At 40.2% G+C, this 27647-nt stretch overlaps 1 protein-coding gene across 1 annotated transcript; it reads right to left on the reverse strand.

Moving 5' to 3' along the window:
- Positions 1 to 973: 973 nt before the first annotated feature.
- LOC139118650 (uncharacterized) lies at positions 974 to 26885 on the reverse strand. The gene is made up of 11 exons (XM_070682071.1): positions 26766 to 26885; positions 23453 to 23620; positions 8891 to 9096; positions 8019 to 8140; positions 7397 to 7578; positions 6737 to 6899; positions 6093 to 6149; positions 5272 to 5440; positions 3849 to 4415; positions 3203 to 3294; positions 974 to 2254 (listed from the first exon to the last, which is right to left on the reverse strand). Exons 3-11 carry the CDS (start codon positions 9010 to 9012, stop codon positions 2127 to 2129), a joined length of 1602 nt encoding a protein of 533 aa, XP_070538172.1. The 5' UTR covers positions 9013 to 9096; positions 23453 to 23620; positions 26766 to 26885; the 3' UTR covers positions 974 to 2126.
- Between the last annotated feature and the right edge of the window lie 762 nt (positions 26886 to 27647).

The raw sequence follows: 27647 nt of genomic DNA on the forward strand, positions 1-27647 counted from the left end.
ATTAAAATAATGAGCCCCCAGGCGTCTATTAGTGTCTATTAGGAGAGCGAGTATTGTTATCTCAGGCCTCAAAGGACAGGCATATTAATAAAACATCTCCAAATTTGCGATTTCCTTTCTATTAAATCAGCTAATAGTCTTGACAGTGCTTTCGCAAACACAGCTGTTACAGTTTTCCCGTGGTCCTGATTCCTATGATTGTATATATTGAGGCTGTCTATATGCCACCTATCATAATCATATTTAAATGTCACGACATCCCTCATCGGCAATGTGTACGATGTTTTGCATTCAACACGATTGGAACTAATTTGGGACAATCGGATTTTCATATTTTTCAAATTTCACAAAAAAGTGTGAGGTGCAACATAGCTAAATGTCTCAATATTGCAAATTACTCATATAAACAAGTGTGCAATGTAAAAAAAAAGCAGATAAGATTACATTTGTAGATTAAATCGACATTACTTCACCATCCAATTATCCCAAATTAATTCCAATCGTGTTATTCTGAATATAATCATTTACTAACATTGCAAATATAAGATGATATTATTTGTAATTGAATTAGTACCACTTTAGGCATACCGGAAGAAATAGAGGAAATAAAAAATGTTGATATACGTAAAATGCTATGGTTCTAAACATGTTTGGTCCGTGTCTGAAGTATAAAATTCAAACCAATCACACTCAGGGATATGTTACAGTGAGCGAGGATTGCTTCTAAGGTAGTATGTGCCTGATGCGTTTTGACTTTAACCTTTGCTCTTACTTTACAAAAGAAAACGTTAAACAAATCTCTTACCAAATCAAGGATTAAAATCAGTGGTCACTCGAAAAGTTTATCACAAAAGAGACGAATTATCTAACTTGTACAGATATTTGAAATTCAAAATAGCAGCCTCAATTCAATGAGTAAATATTTTTTTATTACTTTCAAAAAACTTAGACGGTGATTTTTCTTGCTGCAAGAGCTTTGAAATGAGTACCAAGAAGTGGTTGGTCAGAATAAGAGGGTAAGATTTTTTTAGTCCAAAAATTCACTCTGAGGCGCATTCTACCTTAAGTATATTCGAAGACAAAATAAGCATGTATAAATTACCACTCAACGATGTGTCACTACTGGTCGGCTGCTGGGGAAGGAGTAGGGTGCACTTCTGATATTTTCATACGGGGGGAGTGCCGTCCATGTTGAAAACATCTACTATGTATAATCCAAAAATTTAAACATCGTTAAGGATTTCTGGACAAAAATTGAGGAATATGTTCATGTAATTTCCCATTATTATATGGCGTGTAAAGGTTTTCATAAACCATAGGGGAATTTCCTATGTTATGGAGCCATGTTTAGGGAGTTTTAAATGACGATCGACCCATCTTGAGAATTTTGCGTGAAAAGTGATCCACCGGAGTATGCCTTTTTGTAGAAGTACCCCTGGGTCGGCTATAATGACAAATTGTAAAGCTGTTTACAATGGATGTGTGTCATCGCTGAGATGGTCTCCTGATTATCGACAATTGTATTAATAAAGCTGTGAAGTTACTCCTGCACCGTAAATGTTTACAAGAATCTTTACCTTGCACTTTACACCCATCTTGAGAATTTTGCGTGAAAAGTGATCCACCGGAGTGTGCCTTTTTGTAGAAGTACTCCCGGGTCGGCTATAATGACAAATTGTAAAGCTCTTTACAATGGATGTGTGTCATCGCTGAGAGGGTCTCCTGATTATCGACACAATTGAATTAATAAAGCTGTGAAGTTAATGCTGCAACGTAAATGTTTACAAGAATATTTACACTTTCTTAATCTAAATACTTCAGACTTGGTCAGTCTGAGAGCATCGTTAGAATGTTTACGTGTTAAATTGTAAAAAAGAAATTCATCAAGGTGCAAAGGTGTTTATATTTTAAGTAAGAGAAGACTGTAAGCTTTCATATAAATGTGATGACAATTGTGTCCAATCTCATCAAGAATCTCTTGTAGGAGGTAGCATTGGTGAAATTCTATGAACAGCCTCAGTGGTGTACATGCGTACTAGATCACGTGCACGGTGTTTGTACATGGTGTTATTACTCCTGGCATCATCAGACACAACAGTCTGAACTGACGATTGCTATTTCGTCCATTAGTCAGGGTTTGTCGCTTGCGTTAGCGTCTTCTTACAACATCTCCTCAAGATGAGAAAATCGAAAATTTCGAAAACGGACAGCAAACTGGCCCCGAAGAACAAACCAAGAACACCACCGATATCGCCTGAAAGAGGAAACGTGATGTATTCGCAAGAATTACACACTGGCAAGGTTTGATTTTAAGGGGGTCGGTAGGTTATGACCGGCCTGGTAAGTAAACCTTTGTATTAAAAAACTTTATTACCATGCTAACTTGCAGAGCTATTAACACCTTGATCAGGGTCTTTTCCATCTAGCTGTCTTGCCTCCTGCGATAATCTTTAAACTAAAAATCGTGGCATTGTGATATTAATTTGTTGCCTAAAGCGTAGACCAGTCAAAATTTCACGTGTTCTGAGGTGTTCAGATCCAATTACACAACCTGCATAGTCTGATGCCCTTGAAAAGGAACTGCATCAAACAAGTATTCAATTAAATTTCCCTACAGAGCATTCAATGGTATGGCTTCCATATTAAGCCTAACAATTACAACTGTTACAGGTAATTTAAAAGACATGTTGCTGGCAAAGTCTAAGATAGCAATAAATGTAAGTAAAATACCTATAGCTATATTGTGAAAGGAAAGGTTTAAAAAGTTAAAACAAGCCAGTAAGATTGTGGATTTTAGTTCCATCTGATAATAATGATAACGAAGCCGGATAATAGGTTATTGGTCGTAGGCCATGTGGGGGATGTATCAGCGTGTGTTGTAGTGAAGCTTTAAAGTCACGATCACACACCACGTGACTGGGAGAGCTATATGGGTGGTGAAGTGTAGCTGTCATGGTCATGATCGTACGACACGTGACTGGGCAAGCTATTATTCTCGCTTCTGTGATACCACGTGGAAACCAGTTGATTATTTGTCAAGAATTGCTACCTTCGCATTGTCAAAATTGTGCTTAGTGTTGATCAGCGAGCATCTACAGTCAATATCTCAAACTTCTCAATATCTATCATCATATCTCTTATATCACAACATGCAGTAAAATAAATACGTGCTGAGAAAGAAGCAATGTCTATTTATATTTACATATGACACTGAAGACTTGGTAGTCAGCTCTTTGGGTAATGATGTCCACCACCATATCTTCGAAGTAGACATTCACTTTAACCACGTTTTGCCTGAAAATATTGGAAATTAATTAGTGTGACTGTGACTGATGTTAGAATATTTGGATACCGAACTATAAACTTGGCACCCTACCACTTTATGATTGTATGTATAGACCCAATTGCACATTTCAGCGGTTTCTTACACAGGCGTTGACAAGTGACATGAAGCATCTTTTTTACACAATTTGATATTTACATTTTTCCTGTCTGTACGCTGAGAATATCTGTGCCTTTTAATATTATACACACAAATATTCAACCAATGAAACCTTCGGCCTTTCAAAATTTTGTCCCCTACACAAAAATGACAGAGATCTGATGAATAACTCCCGGGCCTGTACATATCATAGAGTCATGCATTTGCAGGGTGAACCAAAGACATTCATTGAATATGCTAAAAGCCACAAGAACTGAAAAATCCACACAGACAGATTGACTCCTCCAGAAAAAGTTATCAATCGAACATTTGATGGTATGAATTTTTGTGAAGCTCTGTGCGCTAAAAATCAATTGATAGATTATAATATTGCCCTTCAATTTTCAGACGAGACCCTTGTACTGACCTGACATGTAGAAAACAAATATCTTCACCTGACATCGTTTCCAGTAAACTTGCAAATCTCTCCTCAAAACAGTCTCTGTAAGAATCGTAAATCGAGTCAAAAATTTCATCGTAGGCTTTCATGAAAGTGACAAGTAAAACTCCGCCGGTGGCGGCGCTGTCGATCGTCGCGTTACCTTGAAACACTTGCGAGTCTTCAATCGTGGCCGGAATGCTCCTGCTTAGGAGAATCTCATACCACTTTCGATGTATGAGATGCTCATATGCAGCATCATACGTACGGTTGTAGATGTCACCGCCAACGGTGAGGTCGCTAGTGTCGTTTTCGTTCACCATGTCGTAGGCGTCCTGGTACATGATAAGTGTAACGATGAGATTGAGTTCATGGTATATCTTCTCATAGAATACAGGCAGGGTGGCATTCAGCAGCCCACTCATGTATTCGTACTGAATGCCCTTTGAAGCATTATGTCCGTAGTATCTCAGCTGTGTCGATAAAAGTGTTAAGATAGACTGCAAATCAGTGGCCAATAGGCACGGTATGTAATGATCATCCGGTATAGCCATTCTGTTACAAAATGAAAATATAGAAATTAGTTTCCAGTTCAGGTTAGTTAGGTCTACATGCAACCAATCACGATTTATTTCTCCCAATTTTTCACTGTCTACTATTTCGCGATTCCCAGCATGGTACGATGCAATTCAATGAAACTTTCGTATTGTGAACTCGACTTGTAAAGATGCATGAGGTAGACTTCTCGTTGTAGACAGGACAACGATGGCGTAAAGGTAAAGGCAACACAAAACGAAGCTCTTTGCGCTAACACGTTTTCGCAGGTGCTTTTGCAGAATGGCGAGCACTATTTTCTACGTATCAGCGCGCGAAGAACTGGCTGACATGCAAACGCCAGTAGTCGGTAGCATTTTATCTGCCGGCTAATCAAAAATCTGAGAAAACGCCCGATAAACAGAAGCAGAACTCGGATATTTGCTAGGCTCGGCAAAAGGAAGGGTAAAATCACACGGTAGGGATTCGGAGATGAGCATGGGGAGCTGTATTGTTTGAATGTTATATCTGCTTTTTCTAGTAAGGTATTTGGCAGACCCGAAAACTACCTGATAGGAGAGGGGAAAACATTTCAAATCATATTAATTTGTTCAATTCATACTTTATTTAACATTTCTGTTAACAAAAAAAGTCTTGAGTAGGGATGCAACTCTACGTAATGATCACACTTATTGTATGACTAAAGTATAGGCTGTGATGGATTACGAAGGTGGCAGATATGTGTCCCAAAGTAGTAGCTGTTTCCTTTGTTTGCGATCAGTTCATATGTTATTATCGCGATACTAACTGAACAGCTCTCCCTATCCGGTTACAAAAACACTACACTGACACTTGCAAGGTTGGTCAGAATACTAACCTGAAATAGTCAGTGTAAGCATTACGACACACGACAGCGCCATTTCTGTTCAAGTCTCGCACCACTGGGAATGACGGGAAGGATTGATAGGAGAGCGACACATCATAGGAGACAAGGTGACATGCATCTTGACAATGAGTACATAAAGAACTGTTCGTCGAAAGGTCCTCTGTAGCCAATGAAAGAATAACACCATACTTAAGAAGCCGTAAAAGATTAAATCACTCACAAAATTTGCATATACATACATATGTTTGAAGACAGTCAGCCGTCATTAATCCCATAATTTAGGTAAGGAAGTAATTAACGAGAAAATGTATCAACTTGACTAAATGCAATTAGATTATCCGTAGTATTTAAGGTTCCTGGACAAGTATGTGGCCCTACAAAAATAAAATCCGTCAAAAAATAGCTCGTAGGCCTATTAAAGTGTATATTTTCTGAAAGCATAGGTATTGCAAATGCTGTGCTTTGTGTTTTGTCAATTAACATTGTTTACATGCGGATCAAGTGACGGTAAGTTTGAATAACCTATCGAAAAATCAAACAGATATTAAACTTAAAAATCGCAGCATTTGCAAATATCTAGGCTTTCAGATATGTTTACTTTACTGGGGTTTTGAGCTCTCTTATTTTACATTGAATTCATTGCTCAGAAGAGGGCAGTACTTGTCCCGCACCCTTAAGGCAATAGGTGATGATGATTGTGAAGACGAATACGATGATGATGACGATAATGATAATGATGGTGATAATAATGACTACTGAGTTGACGATGATGCGGACGATAATACATTAACTTTTAAGTATATTGATATTACCGATCGCTTCAAAATAGCAATTACCCAGTTCTTCTGGTAGGCAATAGCGTGCTTCACCTGTGAATATATAATGCACATAGTGTGAGAAATGTTGCAATCATGTGACGTCATTGCCTCATGACTTGTAACAATCTATCGTCAAATATGTATGTATGTATGTATGTATGTATGTATGTATGTATGTATGTATGTATGTATGTGTGTGTATGTATGTATCAAGTGGGTAGTTATACATACATATGTATATATATATATATATATATATATATATATATATATATATATATATATATATATATATATATATATATATATATATATATAGGCATGTGTGAATGCATGTACCCATGCATGTATATGAAGGTAATTATATAATATATGATGTTACTGTGTATATACATGCCAGCTGTGTTTTTATGCTAATAATTAAGTTGAAAATAACTTACGCTACAAGGTAACGTCATACTTATCACCTAAAAAGGAATTCTGATTATCTGAGACCCTCATGCTGTATCTAACTTAAGCCTTAATAAAACATAACAATTCAAATATGCCATCCCCTTCGTAATTCTCTCCGACTCTCTCCTCTCGCATCAAAATCAATGGTCTTCTTTAAACTTTTTCAGAATAATGAACTTCGTTACCTGGCATATAGAAGTATCTGCACCCACATTTGTCCAAAATGTATGACGTCACACATTCTATGTTGCATTTCGACCTAGAGTAGTCGCCATCGAAGTATTTCATCCTCGCCTTGGTTTTCGTGATGCATTTAGAGTGACCTTTAGGTTCGGGTAAGAGCTCCTCCTACGGTGTTGGGAAGGAAAGGTGGGTAGAAACCGCCTTATACTTGGATCTAGACATTTAAATGGACATAGCGTAAGCTCGAGTTCGTATATGTTTCTGTACAGCAACATGACATTGAACTTGTCACTGCAGTTTGATGAGTTTCACGCGATGCTCGAGCGAGCACTTTGAAACAGGCTATGTTGTCAGGTTGAGTATGGGTATGGACCAATGGAGTAAAGCAAAACGCATCACACACAAATAGCAGATGTATTGACAAGGTGATGAGTGATTCATTGCAGCCTAAGAGCAAAATTGGAAGAAGGCACGGATCGATTTCTTGTGAGTGCAGCGGGGTGTGACACTTAGGGGCATGCAGCTGATCACATGATCATTAGGATGAACAACATAAATATGCCTTGATGAATGGTCTCAGACCCGCAAGTGGTGATATATCATGCAGCACCATGCCATTCATTTGATCAACGGTTCCAGCAAATTATCGCTAACGTTCAAACCTTTTTCGGTGCCAATGCTACGAGAGTATGCGTCCCTGGAGAAAGAGCAAATCCCAGGTCCTCGATGTTTGGAACATCTCCTTGGTCGTGAACCATGGCTTTGAAGCCAACGGTATCCCGTGGACCACTTATGTAGTCTGCTAACTCCACATTAAGATAAACCATGAGGCCATGGCGTTCACCTTAATTTTATTAGTACATATATATAGGAGACATTATATCATTATAGATTATAACATGCATGCACAGTTGTTGACAGTTGTCGCGAAAGCACGAAACTCAGAGCCACAATTAAGTTGAATTATTATTAAAAAATCTATGAGTGTGTGTGTATATTGTGTGTGCGCGCGCGCCAGTTTGGTCGCATGTGTGCAGAAAGCTTTCGTAAATTTGGTATTTCTAATGACTTGAGGGAAGTGTTGATGTTTCCAAACAACAGACACACGAGGAACGGCCATTATTACTTTACCCTAAGAGTGTATTTACACGCAATGTGACATGCTTTCAACGTAACCTAACACACTTTTAGTTTCATCAAAACTATCTGCTTTCAGTTAAGCGGCGAATATCGAAGAGGCCATCCTGTGACGATCTTATTCTACGTCATATTATCGGTACTTACCTGAGGAATACTCATAGTGTACTTCCCCAGACTCTCCAGAATTAAATGTGAAGCACACGCCATAATTTGTGACTGTCTTTGTGAAATTCTCTGGGCCGCAATTTTCACCTCGCCAACGACACCTGGTGCAAATTTTAAAGGACGACGACCGAAGATTATATTAGAGATCTACTGAAATGTAATTTTACCTTCAATTAAAACTGAAGATGTTAATGAAGTTCGTTAAAGGTACTGAATATTTCAGAATGGCCGCATCAGCCACGTAACCATGGATACAACCTGGGATTTAATTATGACACAAAGTATTCTGAAGTGCATCCTAAACGATACTCTCAATTAGCTTAAAGATTTGTCTCGAAATGAAAGATACCTAAACATTGTTTTCATAGCATGTTATTTTTTTATCTTCCGCCAATTTGTTTGTGTTTTAGATTTCAAGTGTTTCAACATGCACGCTTGAATATTTGCATACTTGTATAATGTATAGTTCTACGGCTTTTGTTTCAAGTTTTGTTTTTCATGTGTCTCGCGTTGAATTTTGTTTTCTTAGTATCTTTGTTTTTTGTATGACAAGGGGGCCTTGGGGAAGATTAGCATTTATGCTAACCAGGTTTCCTGTCTTGGATTTTAACCCTCTTTAAATTAAGTTTAAATAACAAATTATAAATAAAATATTAGTATGATTTTAGCACGTGTGATTATTTCTTTTGGTACTAATGTTGGATTAAACAACGAAACGTGTTGACGGCATCTTTTATTTATACACAATCCCTAAAAGTGTCAGACATATTTAAAACATCGCGTTTAGATAGAAGTCACTCAAGGCTCATATTTTGGTAAAGTAGCATTGTAAGGTAGATCAAGATTCTTACCAGAGGATAGCATCTTCTGGTTTGTGGGCCACTGCTTCCATGTAGCCGAGTAAATTCGATCCGAACTGGACGCCATAGTCAGCCCCTCGATAGTCCAGATCGGTATACCTTTCAATCCCCATGTATTCTCGGCTAAAGATAGTTTGTGCGACTTGCTGGGAGATCTCAAGGTTTAAAATCCGGCATTCTCAGCGAGAATGGATTTCCTGTATAAAAAAGTGGGAAAACTGAAATAATTCGAAATATCAATTTGGAAAAGTACCCGCCGTTAGCTTTAAATCGTTCTTATTGGTTGACATTGAATTTGTTTTGCGATTTTTCTCGTGTCCAATCTATCGGGTGTTTTGGCCAACTTACATAATCGTATCGGTCATATTGGCCAGGGGTGTCCATTCACTATTTATGGCTTCAAGCTTGCATATGCAGTTTCATGTTCTAGGTTAAGAATACTTGAATGGTTGTCCTTCAATAAGTTCTGTTCAGTTACTCAGTTTGGTTTGCAAATGGAATTGGGAATATAATACAAAACGTATTGGATCATGGGGTTTTAATGTTTCCTCTTTGTAAAACAATGTTTCATTCGTCTAAACTTGTCTCTGAAAATGTAAAACACTGTCTGTAGACTCTGACCGTTCCAAGGTGATTTACAACAATGGTTGTCATGAAAATTTCTTACAATTATTTTAGATAATCTTTATTATTATGATAAATCTACCATCGAGAACAATAGGATTTGGCGTGCACTAAAAAAGCCGTACGGAACGCCCGTTCCATAACACGTACGGTTTCAAGGTGCCACATCCCCTGCGGCTGTATCTGCGCCAAGGGACCCATTGGACGAGTGCCAGAACATGTCTCGCGCGCGCTCTGTACATACGTACGTGTGTAGTGCACACACTCCAAAATTCGCAGAAGCGCGTCCGAGATAGCGTTCCACAATGGCGCGATAAAATCGGAAGAAAAATTTTTGTCATTGCACGAAAATGGTCACGACTCTGACAATTTGATACCCCTGCCGGTAATATAAGACGTATAATAATAAGGTTATCACGAAAATACCGCAAAGGATGCACTCGGACATTGGCGCCGCGCATCGCCCTCCTGTTTCAAGGGACCCATTGGTCGATTGCCAGAACATGTCTCGCGCGCGCTCTGTACGTAAGTATGTAGTGTAGTCTGGTTGCCTGGCCCCTTTCTACCGCTGGCTGCGCTGTGCTAACAAAAAGGGTCAGGTATGCGCCAGCTATTTTGCTAAGATTTTGGGGAAAATGGCGGATGCGCGAGGCGCGTGATGTCAGGCTGGAATGTTCGAAATGACTGCGCCCTTGACAGTAACTCAGCAACAAAGCAGGGAGCCGGAGGGCAGTTACCAATCTCCAGGCAGAGTCATCTTATCGCGTATTACCCACAATTCCTGATGTGTTCGATTCGGCGATAAGTGACTCTGCCACAGGTGTCCTGTTTACGTGGTAAATCCCCCACATACCGATCCGCAAACCGGAAGTCAGCTCGAAAACCGACACTGTGACAAACTCGCTGAAAATACGAAGTCCATCCTCTGTGCAAAAATGTTCATCGGTTTGTAAAGTAATTACTAGAAGTTCATAGCAAAAACGATCTGGAAAAATATAATTGCCATTGGAACTACTTTAAAATAGTGTAATTATTCGGGAAGAAACAAGGTTTTGACCTGTTCTGACCTTTGGGCAAATCCCCTGTTGTATTGTCTGCTGATGATGTGTTTTCTTGAATTGTGACCCCTCCTGCACTCGAAGTTATTTACCAAGGCCGTATATATGAATACTCAAAAGAAAGAACGATTAATAAACACAGAAAAGAGAAAATTGCGTTTTTATTTGAATTTGTAGATAACTGTGCGCGTGCTTGAACGAATTCGAACTGCCGCGCGTTACTGTAGCAATACCATGGCTACAGTGCGCGACAGGTAAAAAAGTAGTTCATTGACGTTCCAATGACCTCGAGGTCACATGAATATTAATCTGCCTGTGCCAGAGATACTTATTAACGTACGCGCGATAAGAACTCTGGTTCCGAGATTGGGCAGTTACATGAACATTACACAAGTCTTAAAAAATCAATCTGTTTCATTATGCAAAACGTCGTACGAGGTGATGTATTTATGAAAGAGCGTACTTCATCCGATTGACAGAAATGACTTAGGGAGCATTCGTTTTTTACAGGGAAGGGAGGGGGGTCGGTGGAATTTGAGCGACAAATGAAATGTAAAAAGCGACCCCCTCCAAATCAAATTTCTTTAATTTGACCCCCCCAGTGTGCGAAATTAACGTCGGTCCGACGGTCCGAGACTGACAGATATCTCGTGGGGCCGAAAATTTTTAGCAACATGTCGGTCCTAATGACCGACTGGAATTTGGAATAGTCAATGAAAATTTCTCCGTCAAGACCTGTAACAGATGCAGATGATGACTTACTTTGAATCATGTGATTCAGACTTGAATGTCATGCACCTATCAATGTTTTCCACCCTGGGAGTGCGGGGCAACAGGGGATATTGATTGCACTTCGTGTCCTGGTAGTGGGGAATTCGATCTATGGTACGCCAGACAGGGAGGGGGTTGAAAATGTTGCAGCATAGTAATTGTCTGTCGTGCGACGTTTTACATTTACGAAGAGGCTACTTCCTCCGATCGACGCGCATAGCAGGGTGCAGCTGATTAAATTCAGCTCACAGGGGGCTCTTCCACCTTGTTTTATGTGTGTGTGTGTTTGTTTGTTTGTGTGTGTTTGTGTTTGTTTATCTGTTATTTTTAATGAAAAAAGAGCGAAAAGCTCTTTTGTTTATATTCGTCAATAAAGAGTGGTTTATTTATTTATTTATTTGTATATATTTCCGATGGTTAGGGTTAGGGTTAGGCTTAAGTTAGGGTTAGGGTTAGGGTTTGGGCTAGGGTAAGTCACTCCCTCTATATTGTCTGGTAATATAGAGGGAGTGACAAGCCCTAGCCCAATACCTCACCCTTACCCTAACCCTAATTTAAGCCTAACACTAACCCTAATCATCGGAAAGACATTCAAACAAACAAACAATAAATAAATAAATAAATAAACCACTCTTTTTGACAAATATAAACAAAAGAGCTTTTCGCTGTTATTTGAATAAAAATAACAAATAAACAAACACAAACAAACACACATACACCTAAAACAAGGTGGAAGAGATCCCTGTGCAAGGACTATATGTTACACGAAAGCCCACTTGTGCTACCTGCAATCGACAGTCAGTTCACGTTTTCGCTACGTATGTTTGTGGACCGCTAGAACAGCTTGCTTGCTCGTTGGTCTTCAACCAAAGTTCACAACGCCAACTGTTACCCGGGCTGTTACCACGATATATCGACGTGATAACAAGTGTACATTTTATAAAACCGAGCGGCCTTATCATAACTTGGAGTGCACAGTCTCGGTAACAGATCCGTCGTGAATACTCTCAGAGGCCGAGAATAGGGCTTCAAATTGCTTCGATGTATACCGTTTTACGACGGGCATGCAAAACTCACGTCATCCTCGGCTGTAGGCCTAAATGTTGCAACAAATTACGTCTTTTAAGATTTTACGGTATCATTAACTGATCGTTTCGCGATGGTTTCAGCAGTATAGAGTGTCTGTCAAACTTAACAGAGTCATTTTAATACTTTAAACTTTCAAAGGGAGATGAGACCCAGCAATCGCTCAGGAAAAAACTTTTCGATCAGAAAATATGCATTCATTTCCGAGAGTGGCGATTTGTGCCATTCATGTTGCCTGCAATTTCTGTAATCGAGAAAAAGTTTCGATACTTGTTCTTTTAATTAAAAGTATAACTTCATCTGTTTCTTCATGAATGCAACAGAGGCCAAATTTAAGCATATTTAGTTTTTAAAAATTTTTGAAAGTAATCCACATGTCATATCAAAATACATAACAGGTATTTTCTCCCTTATGTTTTACATTACAATAAAAAAGACATAGTGATCAATGTTTGCATAAAAATTTATTCATACACTCCCCTTACTCATGATTGTTTTCAGGGTACTAAGCCATTAACGCACTCTTTTAGCACTCGTGTTGGCTAATTTCAGAAGTGATTTTCAGCTCGCCAACCAATTTCAAATCACAATATCACATGCCCTGGTGTAGTGTACGTTTGTACACTGCCATGTAGAGAACATCATCCCCCATAGAAAGTCATGAGAGACAAACTTTCTGGCTTTCATAATCCACATGAGCCTGTATTCGCCGGCCCCTGGGTGTTTCAAATCATTTTATAGTCCAAGAGTGGGGAATTTGACATTGCTAAAAAAAATCTCGAATTCTCCTGTTAGTCCCATAATCCCCCAATGGTGGAAAATATTGATAAATGTCTGCGCATTACAGTGAGGAAGATGAGGGCTGTGATCTTTTTCAGAATCCAGACCATGTAGATGAATGATTCATGATTATTCATTTACACTATTCTGCAATTTGTGTGAACAATAGTCCTTTTGAGTAAATACTTACTGACTCTATTGATTAAAGGACATGAAAAATAAATACTACAACATTTAAAAGCATAGTATTGGTGGAGAAGTTGACTTTAATGTTCGTTAACAACTGCATTTATTGAGGACCGGCAGTTTTCTGAAAGGACCTAAAGCTTTGGCTAGGTGTAGGCCCTTACGACCTGAAGCTATTTTCTCTTAATTTCGCACCTCTCCTAAATACTGTTTTCATGAATAACTGCATGTTTTTTGGACTTCGAGGTAGAGATGAACACCACAAAATGCGTTGGTGAGATGTCCAATTGCTACTAAACCCGGACGGCAGGGAGTACCTTGAGTACAATGAGCGTGATAAATGCGTTCCGGTCAAGTAAATAATGGAAGAGCTTTCAAACAGAAAGCATTCGCAACACCAGAAAACCCAAGTGACTGTCCCGTAAATGTTTACAAAAAAAATGCTAGTAAACGACCATCGGACATGAACAAGCAGGATGATCCATTTTACCTGCAAATTAACCACGCTTCATCAAAACCTGGTGACATTTGGTTCAAACGGCAGCCTCTTGGAGTGCACAGTCTTGGTAAAATCATATCGTCCGCAGCTAAGCAGGCCAATTTAGTGGGCCGGAAGACAAATCACAGTTGTCGAAAAACCATGATAACAGAATTACTCCATTCAGGAATTCATCCTACTGAAGTTGCACAACTGTCCGCTCATAAAGACGTCAACAGTCTCGTCCATTACGCGACAGCGTCGGAAAAACAACAGGAACACATGTCGGACATTATTGCAGGGAAATTACGGGTGTGTCAACAAAGTCACGCAACTTCGAACCGAATTCAGAATTAATTGACCTCCCTGAAACAAGAGGCCCAGCCAGTCCGTAGGAAACCAGTCAAACTCACAAGCCTTACCTGTCATCGCGCCAACGTTGCCATCAATTCCAAGTGCCGGCACTAGCTCTCATCAACAACAGTGTAATTTGACCTCGTTCAGTCACGGAGGACATAGCGGTATGTTTGAGAATGCTACCATTGCCAACTGTAGCTTCACAATTAACATTACAAATTCCTCAGAAGCAGTGTCTTCCGGTTCGCAATGTCCAGCTAAACGCCGACGACCATATGTCCTGTACGATGACGATGACGAGTGATCTATTTTCCTCACTGAGTTCCACAGTCCAGAGTTCATGATTTTCATCGCTGTTGTGTTCCTTTTTAGCTATGCTGTTATAACATTTGTTTTATTTGAAATTTTTCATGCTCTTGTGTTCTCAAATAAAAACATTTCTGTAATGCAAATCTATTGTGATTACTGGCGTGCGAGCTAATGAGCGTACCGACATACCGTGTGTGACTGGGACGTTCTATTTTTAGGTGTAATATGCAAATTTTCAGGGGTTTGTAGCAATTTTATTTCAACAATCGCGCGCGTTCCACTCATATCGCGCGTGCCGCATCCCTCAAAATTTACCATAGAATTAGTTTATACGGACGATTAATGGAGGGAGGTGTATAATAATAGGGTTATACACAAAATACGGCCCTGTATGGACTCTTGCACTGCATAAAAACCCTATAATACTTGCTGTATTAACATGGATTATTGCCTGTATTTTAGCTGAAGAGTGCATATACAGATGAATACAGTCAAGAATCCATTTTTGGATTCAGCAAGCCTGTGTTCATGTGGATTCATGTGAATTCACGGGTATTACACTATAATACAGGCAACTCATTAATGTGAATTTATCTGAATTATTGGGTTTTCATGCAGTGTTGCTCAGTGAGTGACGTATGGACTCGCCTTCGACTCATCCAATACGTCACTCACTGAGCCCTCGTCCACACAGGGCCGTATTTTGTGAATAACCCTATAGTCTATAAATACACAGATTTAGCTAGTTTTGTATTTAAAAGAAATTATTCATAGCTTCTCATAGATTACGTATGGAGGACCTGTGTATTTTCTATTATAGTCCAAGACGGGAACTTTCCACAGAGTGTTTTATGTTGCATGCTGCACTGGAAGGTTTCAGTGTCAGCGTGTGCTTTTTAAGTCAGATATTTCTCTATCTTGAGTTTTACTCAAGTCAGCAGATAAAGAAACTGGTGAGTGGCAGAGATCGAACTTTATGCGGATCGGACTGTTTATTTAAACCCTACGCCATCCTCTTCTTTAGTCGATCGAACGAACATTGCTCACACAAGTGAAAGCCGTGCCGTATATTTGCAATCAATGCACTGCACGCTGAGATGATAATATCAAATTGTGTGTTAACTGCCAACTTTATTCCGTTTATGAGTTCAGTCAGATGTCTGAGATTGTCATGAGAACATTATTTATGATTGTTCCACTGAATTTTTGTCGATGCGCGGAGTTTGCAGAGGAAGACTTCAGATTAGTTCGGCATGTCCCCGAAGAACAGACCGGAAGTAAACAAAGATCTAAGATGGCTGCGCCCGCGGTAGCTGAACTGGATGCTGCTTAGCAGTGATTGCGTGCGTTCTCGCCGACTTTCATGTGCGAACATTACACATACTTACAATTGTGCTCATCATCGAACATTAGTTAAGTCGCGTGTGAACTATTTGTGTTTCCGAGCCGCGTGGTCAAGTCTGAGGTACCTCTGTGGTAACGTTAAGTTTTCCATAGAAATTGTTAAGCATTTAGAAAGGGTTTGAACAGAGTTTTTTATTCAAAGCCTAAGCACACAGTGAAAATATTCCGCCAGGTGTGAACTCATAAATATTCATGAATACAACAAAGTATAAAGTAGTGCCCAGTTGACAAGGTGTCATTCCTCACACAGACAGGGCCCCGTCTACATAGAGCATAGGATGGCTTCTCCTCCTTCCAGCAGCGCTGCTTCAGCCACACCCCAAGCCGCTCCACAGCATAGTGAGCTACAGACTCAACAACCAGCTCCTGCGGTTGCTTCGTTCGTCGCCGCTCATCAGCCCATCAGAATGGAGAGCGTCGCAGGACCTTCTGCTCCACCTGCTCCACCACGTGCTTCTAAATCAGCACCCACTACTGGTACGAATTCGGCCAGCACTACCGAGGATGCTCAACCCTCGAGCAAAGACAACAAGCAGGTATGTGTATTTTCAGTCTGAGCCGCTTCTTTTCCGTATTGAGAATATTTTATTTTCATAGTTATCCCTGTGAGGGATGAAATGTAAGGTGGCTGCATGCGATGCCCACCATGTCTGCCCTGCGAGGGTATTGAAAATATGGTGACTGTGGTCACGTCCATGAGGGACAAATTTCTCCCTGTGAGGGATGAAATGTAAGGTGGCTGCATGCGATGCCCACCCTGTCTGCCCTGCGAGGGTAATGAAAATGTGACTGTGGTCACGTCCATGAGGGACAAATTTCTCCCTGTTAGGGCTGAAATGCAAGGTGGCTACATGCGATGCCCACCCTGTCTGCCCTGTGAGGGTATTGAAAATGCAGTGACTGTGGTCACGTCCATGTAAGATGAAGTTCTCCCAGGAACGGTTGAAATGTAAGCTGGTTGCATGCGATGCCCACTCTATTTTCGCTGTTAAGGAATCGAAAATGCTGTAACGGTGGGCATTCGTCGTGGTTGAACACCCGGGACGAATTTCTCCCAGTGACGGATGGAATGTAGAGTAAGGTGGTGCATGTGATGCCTACCCCGGCGAGGATATTGAAAGTACAGTGACTGTGATCACAATCACATGGGGCGAAGTTCTCCCCGAGAGGGATAAAATGTATAGCGAGGTGTTGCAAGTGATGCCTAACCTGTCCTCCCTGCAAGTGAATTGAAAATGCCGTGTGTATGGTCACGAACACCTCGGACGTATGTCGCCTTTTGGGAGGATGAAATGTATGGTAAAGCCTGTGCATGCGACGCCCACTGGTACAGTTTCCTGAGAGGAAACTCGTAGACTTTTAATGCGTACTATTCTGAGATTTTTTGTGTGTGTATGTGCTTACAGATGCAGTTGCAACTCTGTGAGTTGCAGAGAAAATTTGATGAGCTGGAGAAGTCTGCAAGTACGTCATCAGTTGAAGATGCGCTTCAAAAAGTGATGGAGCGCTGGCCCACACACCATATTGGAATGCCCGTCCGCAACTATTGAATGCATTACGTGTCCTGGTCGATAGAGCCACTAAAATAGCTTACCCAAAGCTAAATCGTTTCAGAGCTGTGCTTGCCCAATTTGAAACAAATGATTTTGGCAATGATGCAGGTCATCTCATCCTCTTGCTTCTAGGTAATAAGGAAGAAGAGGAAATTGCTTCGAAAGTGTCTAAATTTTTGCAACGTTCTCAGAAATATACCAGGTTTACTCCTTACCGCAACCGTTTTCAACAGGACAAGAATACACAAAAATTTGATGAGGTGAAATGCTTTGTCTGTGGTGTTGTTGGGCACATTGCAAGAAATTGCAATTGTAAGAACAAAAAGTAGAATGTTGACAGAAGGTTGCATGCAACTGTTGTGTACTTTTCGAGGAATTTAATTCTCGTTAACTCTCTTGAAGATTATTAAAGCATAAACGCACGATAAATGCAATATGTTGTGTTATGTCTTGATATTAGTTCCCTTAGACAGGGGGCGAATACTAAAAGCCCTTGCCTTACGGCTGCCTGCCAGTTGCAGGATCCTGTCTGGGGGCGCCCTCTGTACGTTTCACTAGGGTTCTTTTCCTTTCTTTTTTCCAGTTTGATATTCCTAACTGGGAGATGCTATATCCGGTTGATCGCAGTATACAGCGACGGACAACTTTTTCCTGGGTAACTCTAGAGGGCACCCCCAGACAGGGATCAGACTCTGCTGTCCCCAGTATAGAGGCAGCTCTGGCAGGAAGTAAAGTCTCCCCTCATGACTTGATTTTTAGAAACCCCGATGATTTTATTGCTGGAGAAGTTCATAATGACATGCCAACTTGGCAGTTATTGACACAAAATCTTGCAAGTAAATCCCAAATTTTACGTTGGCTCTCTGAAGGCGTAAAAGTATCTGAGTACATAACTCCGTTCAAGGGCACATTTCGAGGGGAATGTTATGATCACCCATCCCCGCCTCCTGTGACACTTCAGAATAACCTGTCATGTAAAAATTTTGGCAAGTTTATTGCATCCACCATTTCTGACAGATTGATATCGGGAGCAATTTCGGTTTGGGGTAAAGTGGGTCGAGATGCTCCCCCTACTTTAGTTATGCCTATTACTGTCGAGCCCAAGAAGCCTCGTATGTGCATCGACATGCATTATTTAAACCTGTGGATAAAAGATGTGCGTTTCAGTTTAGATCAATTAGTGGAAGTTACGAGATATCTTGAGACAGGAGATTATCATTATAAATGTGATGACAAAAGTGGCTATGATCACGTAAAAATGTTCGATGACGACAGAAGGCTTTTGGGCTTCCAGTGGTCCGGAACATGGTATGTCTGTAATACGCTCCCATTTGGATGGAAGTTGTCAGCTTTTGTTTACCATACTTTAGGCTATTGCATCACTAGTTATGCTAGGTCTCTAGGAGTACTGTGTATGCAGTATATTGACGACAGACATGGTGGCCCATTAGTTCAAACCCGCGATTGTCAGAACCGTCGTAACCGAAGGGAATTGGCAGATACAGCTGCATTCATACTCGCTAAATTGTGTATTGACGCGGGATATTTTTTGGCTTTGCACAAAAGTGTCCTAATACCTGTCCAATCACTTGTAATGTTGGGTTTTACCGTTGACACGGTAGCAACGGCATTTAGAATACCAGAAGAAAAACAAAAAACGTTGTTAGAGTTACTTGATATCGTCCTGAACAGCCGAGCTGTACCTTTGGTTATGTTGCAACGTATCATAGGCAAATGCATTTCATTCACACTAGCAATTCCATGCGCTGGAATCTTCATTCGCCATATGGCAAAGGCAGTAGCACAAGCCGAGTCGCGGTCAACATCCCTAATTCAAGTACGGAATGATCTTCGTAATGAAGTCAAAGAATGGAAAGACATTATCAGTCTGTCGGGTAGTTTTAGGTGGCTTCCAGAACATCACTTGGCTAAAACCATGTTCACTGACTCTAGCTCATATAAATGGGGGCTATTCTGAGAAATGCTGGCCCAAATTGTACAGATGTAGAAGTAAGTGATTTGTGGGACGAAAAGTGGCGTAACCTCCCCATCATAATCAAGGAAACAGAAGCCCTGCACCGAGCTTTGAAGGCGTGGCAGGGGAAAATCGGAAATGCGCGGGTAGATGCCTATATCGATGCTCTGCCAGTGGTACAAGTGTGGAATAAAGGTGTACCGGGAGCAAAGTCTACTCAGCTCAACGATATTATTAGAAAGATATTTTGGCTCTGCCTTGACAATGATACTAAACTATCTATACAATATGTAGAGTCGTGTAAAAACCCCGCTGACGCACCGTCAAGAAATATTAGTTTGGTTCATGCATCTCTAGCCGAGGAAAAGTGGAAGTACATCGACGCCATGTTTGGCCCACATAATATCGATGCTATGGCAAGCGAATCAAACACGAAACTCCCCAGGTTTATTAGCCAGTTTCAACAGCCAGCCAGCGATGTAGTGAATTTTTTCAGCCATAAATTTCAACCGATGGACAGACTGTATGTGTACCCTCCATTTAAAATGGTACACTCTGTAGTAAGACATGTAATTGAGAATAAATTTCACGCTACAGTAATCGTACCCAAGAGAGATTTTCTTGACCCAGTATGGCTTTCCATTCAGAATTATGCCATAAAGGAGGTAGTGATCGGAAGAGTAGGCGAAAAAGGAGTTATTCTTGCCCCTACCAGATATGGATACACAGACATCCCACTCTCCCGCGAGCTGTATGCGGTAAAATTCGCACCTGTTTCAATGGGAATGTAATCTCAGTATATAGAAGTATGCAGGAAAATAGTTTAGTGCAAGCATAAAATTCGTTGGTTTGTTCATGTTTAATCTGTTTTGTTTTTCCGTTTTCCATCTTAATTTGTAGAAATTCTGCTGGATTTGTGGTAGTAAGACAACGGGTGGAAATATCACATGCCTTTTATGCGATACTACACTCGTCTCACCTGCCGACCCACCCACTATCATGACAGGAACTGGCCAGGAGCCAAATTTTCACGCCATCGATCAACGCATGCAGGAAATATTGGGAGAAAGATTGGCATACGAAAAACAGAAAGACAGTTTGATTAAACCACTAGAAAGTTCCCTTGCTCTCCTCCCAATTTCTAAATCAGTAGTTGAAGCAGACCCTGACGATATCGTTAGATTTTTTATCTATAAAGAGAAAGATGCGAAAATGCATGTCCTCAAAGACACGTGTGAGTTTTTTGGGTTTTCGGGGATGTTGCAATGCGCATGCCCGAAACGTCTAAAAGCGAATACTTTAAAAAATATGGTCTCAAAATTAAAGGCGTACTACCGTATAATTTATAAGGAATATTCGATACAACGGCAAAACTAAGCAGATTCTGTAATGGTTGACAGATATGTGAAAAAGATATCGGAAGAGCAGGCAAAAGCTCATATAACCACAAGACAAGCGCCACTTTTGTTCATTCAGAAGATGCAGCTAGTGTTTGACCTCATATTAAATAAAATTATTACCGCAACTACTCCAGCTACTGTGTATATTCTAGCTAGAGACCTAACATTCTTCAAGCTGTTAATTTTTCGTGCAGGGGATCGTGCAGGGATTGGGACATATTAAGACCCAAGAGGTTCTCCGTTTCCCTGATAATTCGGAGCTGGTGTTACCACACTTTTGGGAAAACCCTTCGAGGTGCTTCATCTAATATGTTTGCTTTAAGGAGGTGTGCAAACAAGTTCTTATGTCCCATTAATTCCTTAGAACAGTACATTATACTGTCAAAAGAATTGGGCATTGATCTCAGTAGAGGTCATCTCTTTCGCCCGACAACTCCAAGTGGGCAAGTGGAACAATGCAACCTTTCCTCACAGGTCATATATCACCGGCTAAAACTTTATTTACATGAGTTAAACATAGATGAGGGTGAAACACCCCACAGTTGTCGCAGTGCTTGCGCAGTGTCTTTGTCACTGGCAGGTACTAACATGAAAGATCTCATGCGTCACATAGGATGGCGCTAGGAAGAAACGGCCCATTATTACTCTAAATTATCGAATGTATTAGCAATCGGGAATGCTGCACAAAGATTGACTGACATGGTAGATAAGAGTCACAATTTAACTCAGGAATATGAAATTATTGAAAAACTGAAAGGTTTTACACCCGCCTTTCCAGCACAGTAAAATGTTGTAGATGGGGTATCGGTGTACTGATACAATAAAATTCTTTGGAAAGCCTTTATAATGTGATGTTTGTTGCATCTTGTAAGTATGGGGAGAATTGGGACTGAGTGAGGAATGGGAGAATGAGGATTGGGAAGATTGAGACTGTATGTTAGACCAGGTGACGGTAAAGGAATACTTTTGAGGCAGTGTGAAGCTACGATGCTCGCATCCTATCCAATCCTTCATACAATAGGCAATATCATTGAGCGAAGTGATTAGGCTTTAAATATTACTTGTTCTGAAAGTGTGTTCGACTCCTGCCGTCGGGAGGTCGATCAGTACGGTTATTGTTACCATGGAGTAATATTTATAGTTTTTAAGTATTTTTACTATTTTATATGTAGACCCCGATATTTGACACAATATAGTAATATACAGAAGTTATTTGTTACATTATATGACTGTGTGTTAGTTCCTCATTTCATGCCCCATGTTCTGTAGCCCTGCGTACAGGTCTGTGGACGTGTGTTCGCAGCATTATGTGGCCTCTACCACAGCCCTGCAACAGGCTATGAAGAGAACTGAGGTCTCTGCGGCCTGGATCTGGACCGCAATGAAAAAATGGTCTTTTTGGCCGAAATTCTGCTCTATTGGGGCAAAATCCTTTCCCTGCCTACCTTTACCTCCTAACCAATCCCAGAAAAAATGCGATTAACTTCTCCTAACGTCCAAAACCGCTCATTTTCTGAAACATAACGTACTCGAAAAGTTGTTTACCCATGGAGATCCCCATTTTAAATCTCACTGCAGAGACTCCAGTTATCTCCACAGACCGTTGCAGGGCTGTGATGGAGGCTGTTTAATGCCAGGAACACACAGACCTGTACTCAGGGCTACATGCTCTGTTGCTGCTCTGGAGAGGTTAACGCCAGTCTCGGACTTGTTGGCCCTGCTAGAGAAATAAATTTGGCTGAGCTTCGGCCGGTTATTATTCTGCCGTCTCGAAACATCGGTTACACAAGCAACATTTCAGTGAAATTCCAAAGTCAATTTTTCTTCCATAACTTAATACAAACCTTTGTAAAATTTGGCCCCTTCAATCATTGATTGTAAAATTTGACCCCCCCTAAAAACGGTTTTGTAAAAGTCAACCCCCCCTGATTTCCACCGACCCCCTCCCTGTAAAAAACGAATGCTCCCTTAGTTTTTTGTTAAATTTGTTTTTGAAATTTGAAACAACGTATAACACTGCAGCAGACGCAGGTGCTCCCCTTAGCCAATCAACATGTTCAATAGTGTCGTCCAATCAGTGCCGTGAATAGAATGGCGCATACCTGACCCTTTAGTAGAAAGGGGGCAGGGAACCAGACAAGTGTGTAGTGCACACTTTTTTATCAAGCAGAAGACGGCATACGAGATAGCATTCCACACTGGCGCGATATAATCGGAAGAAAAATTGTTGACATTGCACGAAAACGGTCACTAATCTGACAATTTGATACCCCTGTCAGGAATGTAAGATATATAAAAATTAGGTTATCACAAAAATACCGCAAAGAACGGACATTGGCTCCGCGTATCGCCCTCCGCTTCGCGTCGGGCGATACGCTGCGCCAATGTCCTCTTGCATCCTTTGCGGTATTTTCGTAATAACCTCATATTATTTCTCATATGACAAGGCCTAGGCATTTCCTTTGTCAACGATTTGCAAATTTATCGGTTGCCTTCTACGGCCTTCAGAAATATTTCACCATGAGATAGTAACGGTTAGATGACGGACGTGCGCAAAAAAGCCTTTGCTTACCTTACAAGATTGTTGTTGCAGAACGTTAAGGCAGGGAAGGGCATTGAAGGAACTTCCAGACGTTCAATGTTGATGGAGACGGGTCTCATCATGAATGTGGTTACAATTTTGTGACACTGTATACCGAGTGCAGTCGCAGCACCCAGCACGATTAATAGCCAGAGAAATCTGTAAAATGACGACAGACATATTTACAACCTACTGGGGCAGGATTTGAATCAGCTCCTGAGCCAATTGTCTATCTGTAGGACTGAAATCACATAAACAGTCAACGTCAACAATCATTAATGCGAGAACCAGTAATTGAGGACTTCCGCTCTCAGAAATACGGTAATATTCAGAGGTTATTTTATGCACGACGTGCATTATCCAATGAGATCCTAATTTTGGAAATCCTGTTTGTACGGGCACGGTACTTTAGTTTGGTCTAAAAGTACTCGGTATTAAACTTCAATAAATAAACACGGAATGCAACACGCATCTCGAAACAGCATTGATTCTAGATTTTTGCTAGACTTTCATAGAGAAATATTACAAGTGGAGAAACATTAAAACCATTCTCTTTAATGCATTAAAGTATAATTCAAGGATCAACTGCGCAGTTTTGGTGTAGAGAATAAAATTACATAAAATTGACTGATATTTTAATTCATGGCCCCTTTAGTTTGTTCATTCTGCGTTGAAATATTAGTTTCCGATTTTCACAAAAAAACAAACAAAACACGAAAGTTAAAACAGCAAGAGGTCCTAAGGCATGAAAATGAGTCCATTCAAACACCGGACTATGAGAATGTTTTACAAATTAAAAGTGAGAAACTGGTTCCCTGGAGACACATACTGCCTTGATACTTGTCCGTTACTAACTTCGTAAATATCATTTACCTACTCTCAGTTACTGACCTTCCTCATGACCAAATGTTGCTACGGAGCCGAAAGTATCAGGAAATGAAAATGGCGTACTCCGCAGCCGAAATTGTGCTAATATCAGTAAATCAATGATATTAATATAAATGTCAGGGTAGAACAGAAACATGTACAAAGTCTATATTTACGTCTATTTGTGGTTGCAACACGTCGCAGATTGTGCACCGCTAATCAAAGGAACAGGAATCTACGTTCAAACTAATGGTTTAATTTTTGTTTGATGAAGGTATTGGACAATGAAATTTTGTGCCGAACAAAATGTCAGTTTGGATAATGAGGCACTTCTATTCATTAAATGTTGTTCAATCAGATTTGCCTTGCGCGTAATATAAATCGTTCGTGTGTGATGTTAACTTAACGTGTTTGCTTTTTGGGAAAGCTAATAGCTCAATTATAATACAAACAGAGTAGCTTTCGTTTTTGAAATATGGCGTCAGGAATTATGCAAATGTTTGCGAAAGCGCAATATTGCACTGACAGCAACGTCACAGTTTCTTTCTTTTCGATCACCGGTCTTTTTAAAACTAGAATATAAGGTGTCTGTTTAAAACTTTGATCTACACGTACATCTTGCTGCAGGTCGGCAGTAGAGAAACTTTAAAGATCTAGTTCTTTAAAAACATCATTCATCAGTGTTCTAACCGGGAGCATTGAACAGGTCATTTATAATCAATAAATTATGCTCATAAAACAGCTATTGTCCACAGACTGTGATCGTTATTGTGGGTGCGATGTAATTAGGAGAGAAACTGAAAGACTAGTCAATAGTATTTATTGGATTTTCACATCTTGGTATCCATTTTGCCTTTAATCTAGAAAGTAATTAACGTAGAAGCTTTTGGAGGGACGAGTTACTACTCTATGCAAAGATCGAAAAGGTCACAGAGGGTACCGCCATGGCTGGTCGTCAAAACACGACTACAGCTTGCAGCATCTGCAACATGAAATGATTTTGTGTTGCTTTGTCCCGGAAAACTAAAAATATCAACGTTTGCTCCCTGTAATACAACTCTTTAAATAAAATCAGTCGGAATCTTCTTGATTGAGGTCGAAAAATGACGATAATAATTTTATTCGAAATTGAAGAAGTTGAGCTCTTGGGTTGAGATCCACATTATCTTATAGATGTTCGTGTATTTTACACAATTTCGACAAGATTTAAGGTAAACTGTGTCATTACAATATTGACACGGGGATTACAATCTATTCATACTGGTTCCGGAGAAGAGACACTATGTAATATCTGTACATTGTGTACACATAGATGACTCCAAAGGAGGACTTTTATTTATGATTTTCCCTACCGTGTTCATCAGTGTTTTCAAGTTTTTAATGTTGTCGATTAAAGACATGGTTTTGTTTCCCCCCTCCCGCTCTGCAATAGTGACTTCTAAAAGCGCTTGATCAATGGACCAAAACGAGCAAACGAAACCGTTATAGACGCTTGCATTATTGTAAGTGAAGCGTTACATCTTATGATTGCTCAACGTTTAGATCTTAAAACAAAAGAATTACAACCTGTTAAAAGGGCGGTATCATTTATAGCACATGAATAACATTACAGAATGTCCTTCCACTTGTTTGTCTTTGTGTCTGCATTTGTGTCGACGTCTGTCTGTCTACATGTCAAATATCTGTATGTACTAATTTTGATCTTTGTATGTATGTATGTATGTATGTATGTATGTATGTATGTATGTATGTATGTATGTATGTATGTATGTATGTATGTATGTATGTATGTATTTAATATTTATGTATGTATCGATGTGGTATATATAAGTCATTGACCGTATGATGGCATCTGAGTGTCAGAAAATATACCAGTAATTTTCCGTCAATGTTTAGTGAAAACAGTAACAGGTGCCATATCAGTTATGCATATCGATTCCGAAATAAACAGGAAAGCTGTATAGCTAGTAGATTAAGGAATATTGTCTTTTTTGTTAAGATATTAATATCTTTACCTCGCAAAGCTGATGGCAATTTTCTTCTCATTTTCTGTCATGTACATTACACGGTAGATTATTTAGATGTTGGAAGGAACCTAATAGTAAATGCCTGGTGCATGGCGTTATGAAGGCATGCATATCGCATCTATTGTCTATTATTACACACAAAATATGTAAGACGATACGTTAGCAAAGAAGCCATTCAAAACCCCAAACAATCAGACAAGCCTTCGTATCATATTCTGATATTCATTTCATGTGAAGACTGAAAGTTTAATGAAGAGTATGACACGCAGATGAACGTGAACGATTTTCTTTCAAACGGGTTCACGCCTTTGTTGAAACACTTCTGTCTGATTCAACATGATTCATAATATTCATCTCATCAGAGTTCAATACTGCAGCTTCGAATCCTTAACTGAGTATGTGTTGATTACCTTCTAAAACCGGCCGATTCCCTGTCACCAACGTATTTGATCCCGCCGATGCTTGTCTCGTCTGCAAACGAAGTGGAGGTCGTGTCCTCAGAAGCCATGGCTGGACCTAGATGTAGAGGACACGTACTACCGTCTAAACGTTGGCTGTCCTCCGATCGGTTGATTCTTCAACAAAAGCGTCTGAATTGCAAATGGCGGTCTGCTATACATTTCCATTGACAACGCCGAACAAAAGGGAAATGGCTTCATCCTGTTTATATCCGGTGACCATTATTAAGGAATGAACCCAGAAGATATGTAGTTTACGGAATTAGAAGACGTGCCATTATCTATCACCTCGAACTTCGTTGGTCACATGTGCATGGCTGTGTAATTCGCTTTTATTTGTTCGGTAAGCCGCACTATTTGCAATTGGACGATAAATGCGAAAGCAACTGTGTCATTATATTGAGGCCAGCGACAGTAGAACATTTCTATCTGCGCGACGTAAAAAAGAAGAACACCATTGGCGCTATAAACACTTTAAGCATCAGTAATTTACTCACTCATCCTATGCAGCAATGCGATTGTAAAACCCGCAAAAGCGCTGCCAGAACTTTGAATACTAGCATGGTACTAGTATTGTTCTACGACATCCAGGGTCCCAGAAGCAAGCGCCATCATAAGTTTGCCAGAAAATTTCGCATTAGTATGAATATAAAAGACCACCATATGTCGGCAGTGACATTAGGCACCATGTCGATTGTTTGATCACACTGAAACACGGGCGGTACGATTTAGATTGCAGAGGCGTAAATAGTGTTATACCCTACCTGTTTAAAGGGCTGGGTAAATAATAATGTAACACCATGTGAAGTGTTCCGTAATCCACAGACCTATAGC

Source organism: Ptychodera flava, chromosome 19 (genome assembly GCF_041260155.1).
Source record: "Ptychodera flava strain L36383 chromosome 19, AS_Pfla_20210202, whole genome shotgun sequence".
Lineage (NCBI taxonomy): Eukaryota > Metazoa > Hemichordata > Enteropneusta > Ptychoderidae > Ptychodera > Ptychodera flava.

Excerpts from the sequence above, each read along its gene's own strand:
- LOC139118650 (XM_070682071.1), bottom strand. The coding sequence starts at position 9,012 with ATGGGGATTGAAAGGTATACCGATCTGGACTATCGAGGGGCTGACTAT. Across the intron at positions 6,900-7,396 it reads TAGCATTGGCACCGAAAAAG|GAGGAGCTCTTACCCGAACC; the intron begins GTTTGAACGTTA and ends CCAACACCGTAG. Across the intron at positions 5,441-6,092 it reads TTGCTATTTTGAAGCGATCG|AGGACCTTTCGACGAACAGT; the intron begins GTAATATCAATA and ends CATTGGCTACAG.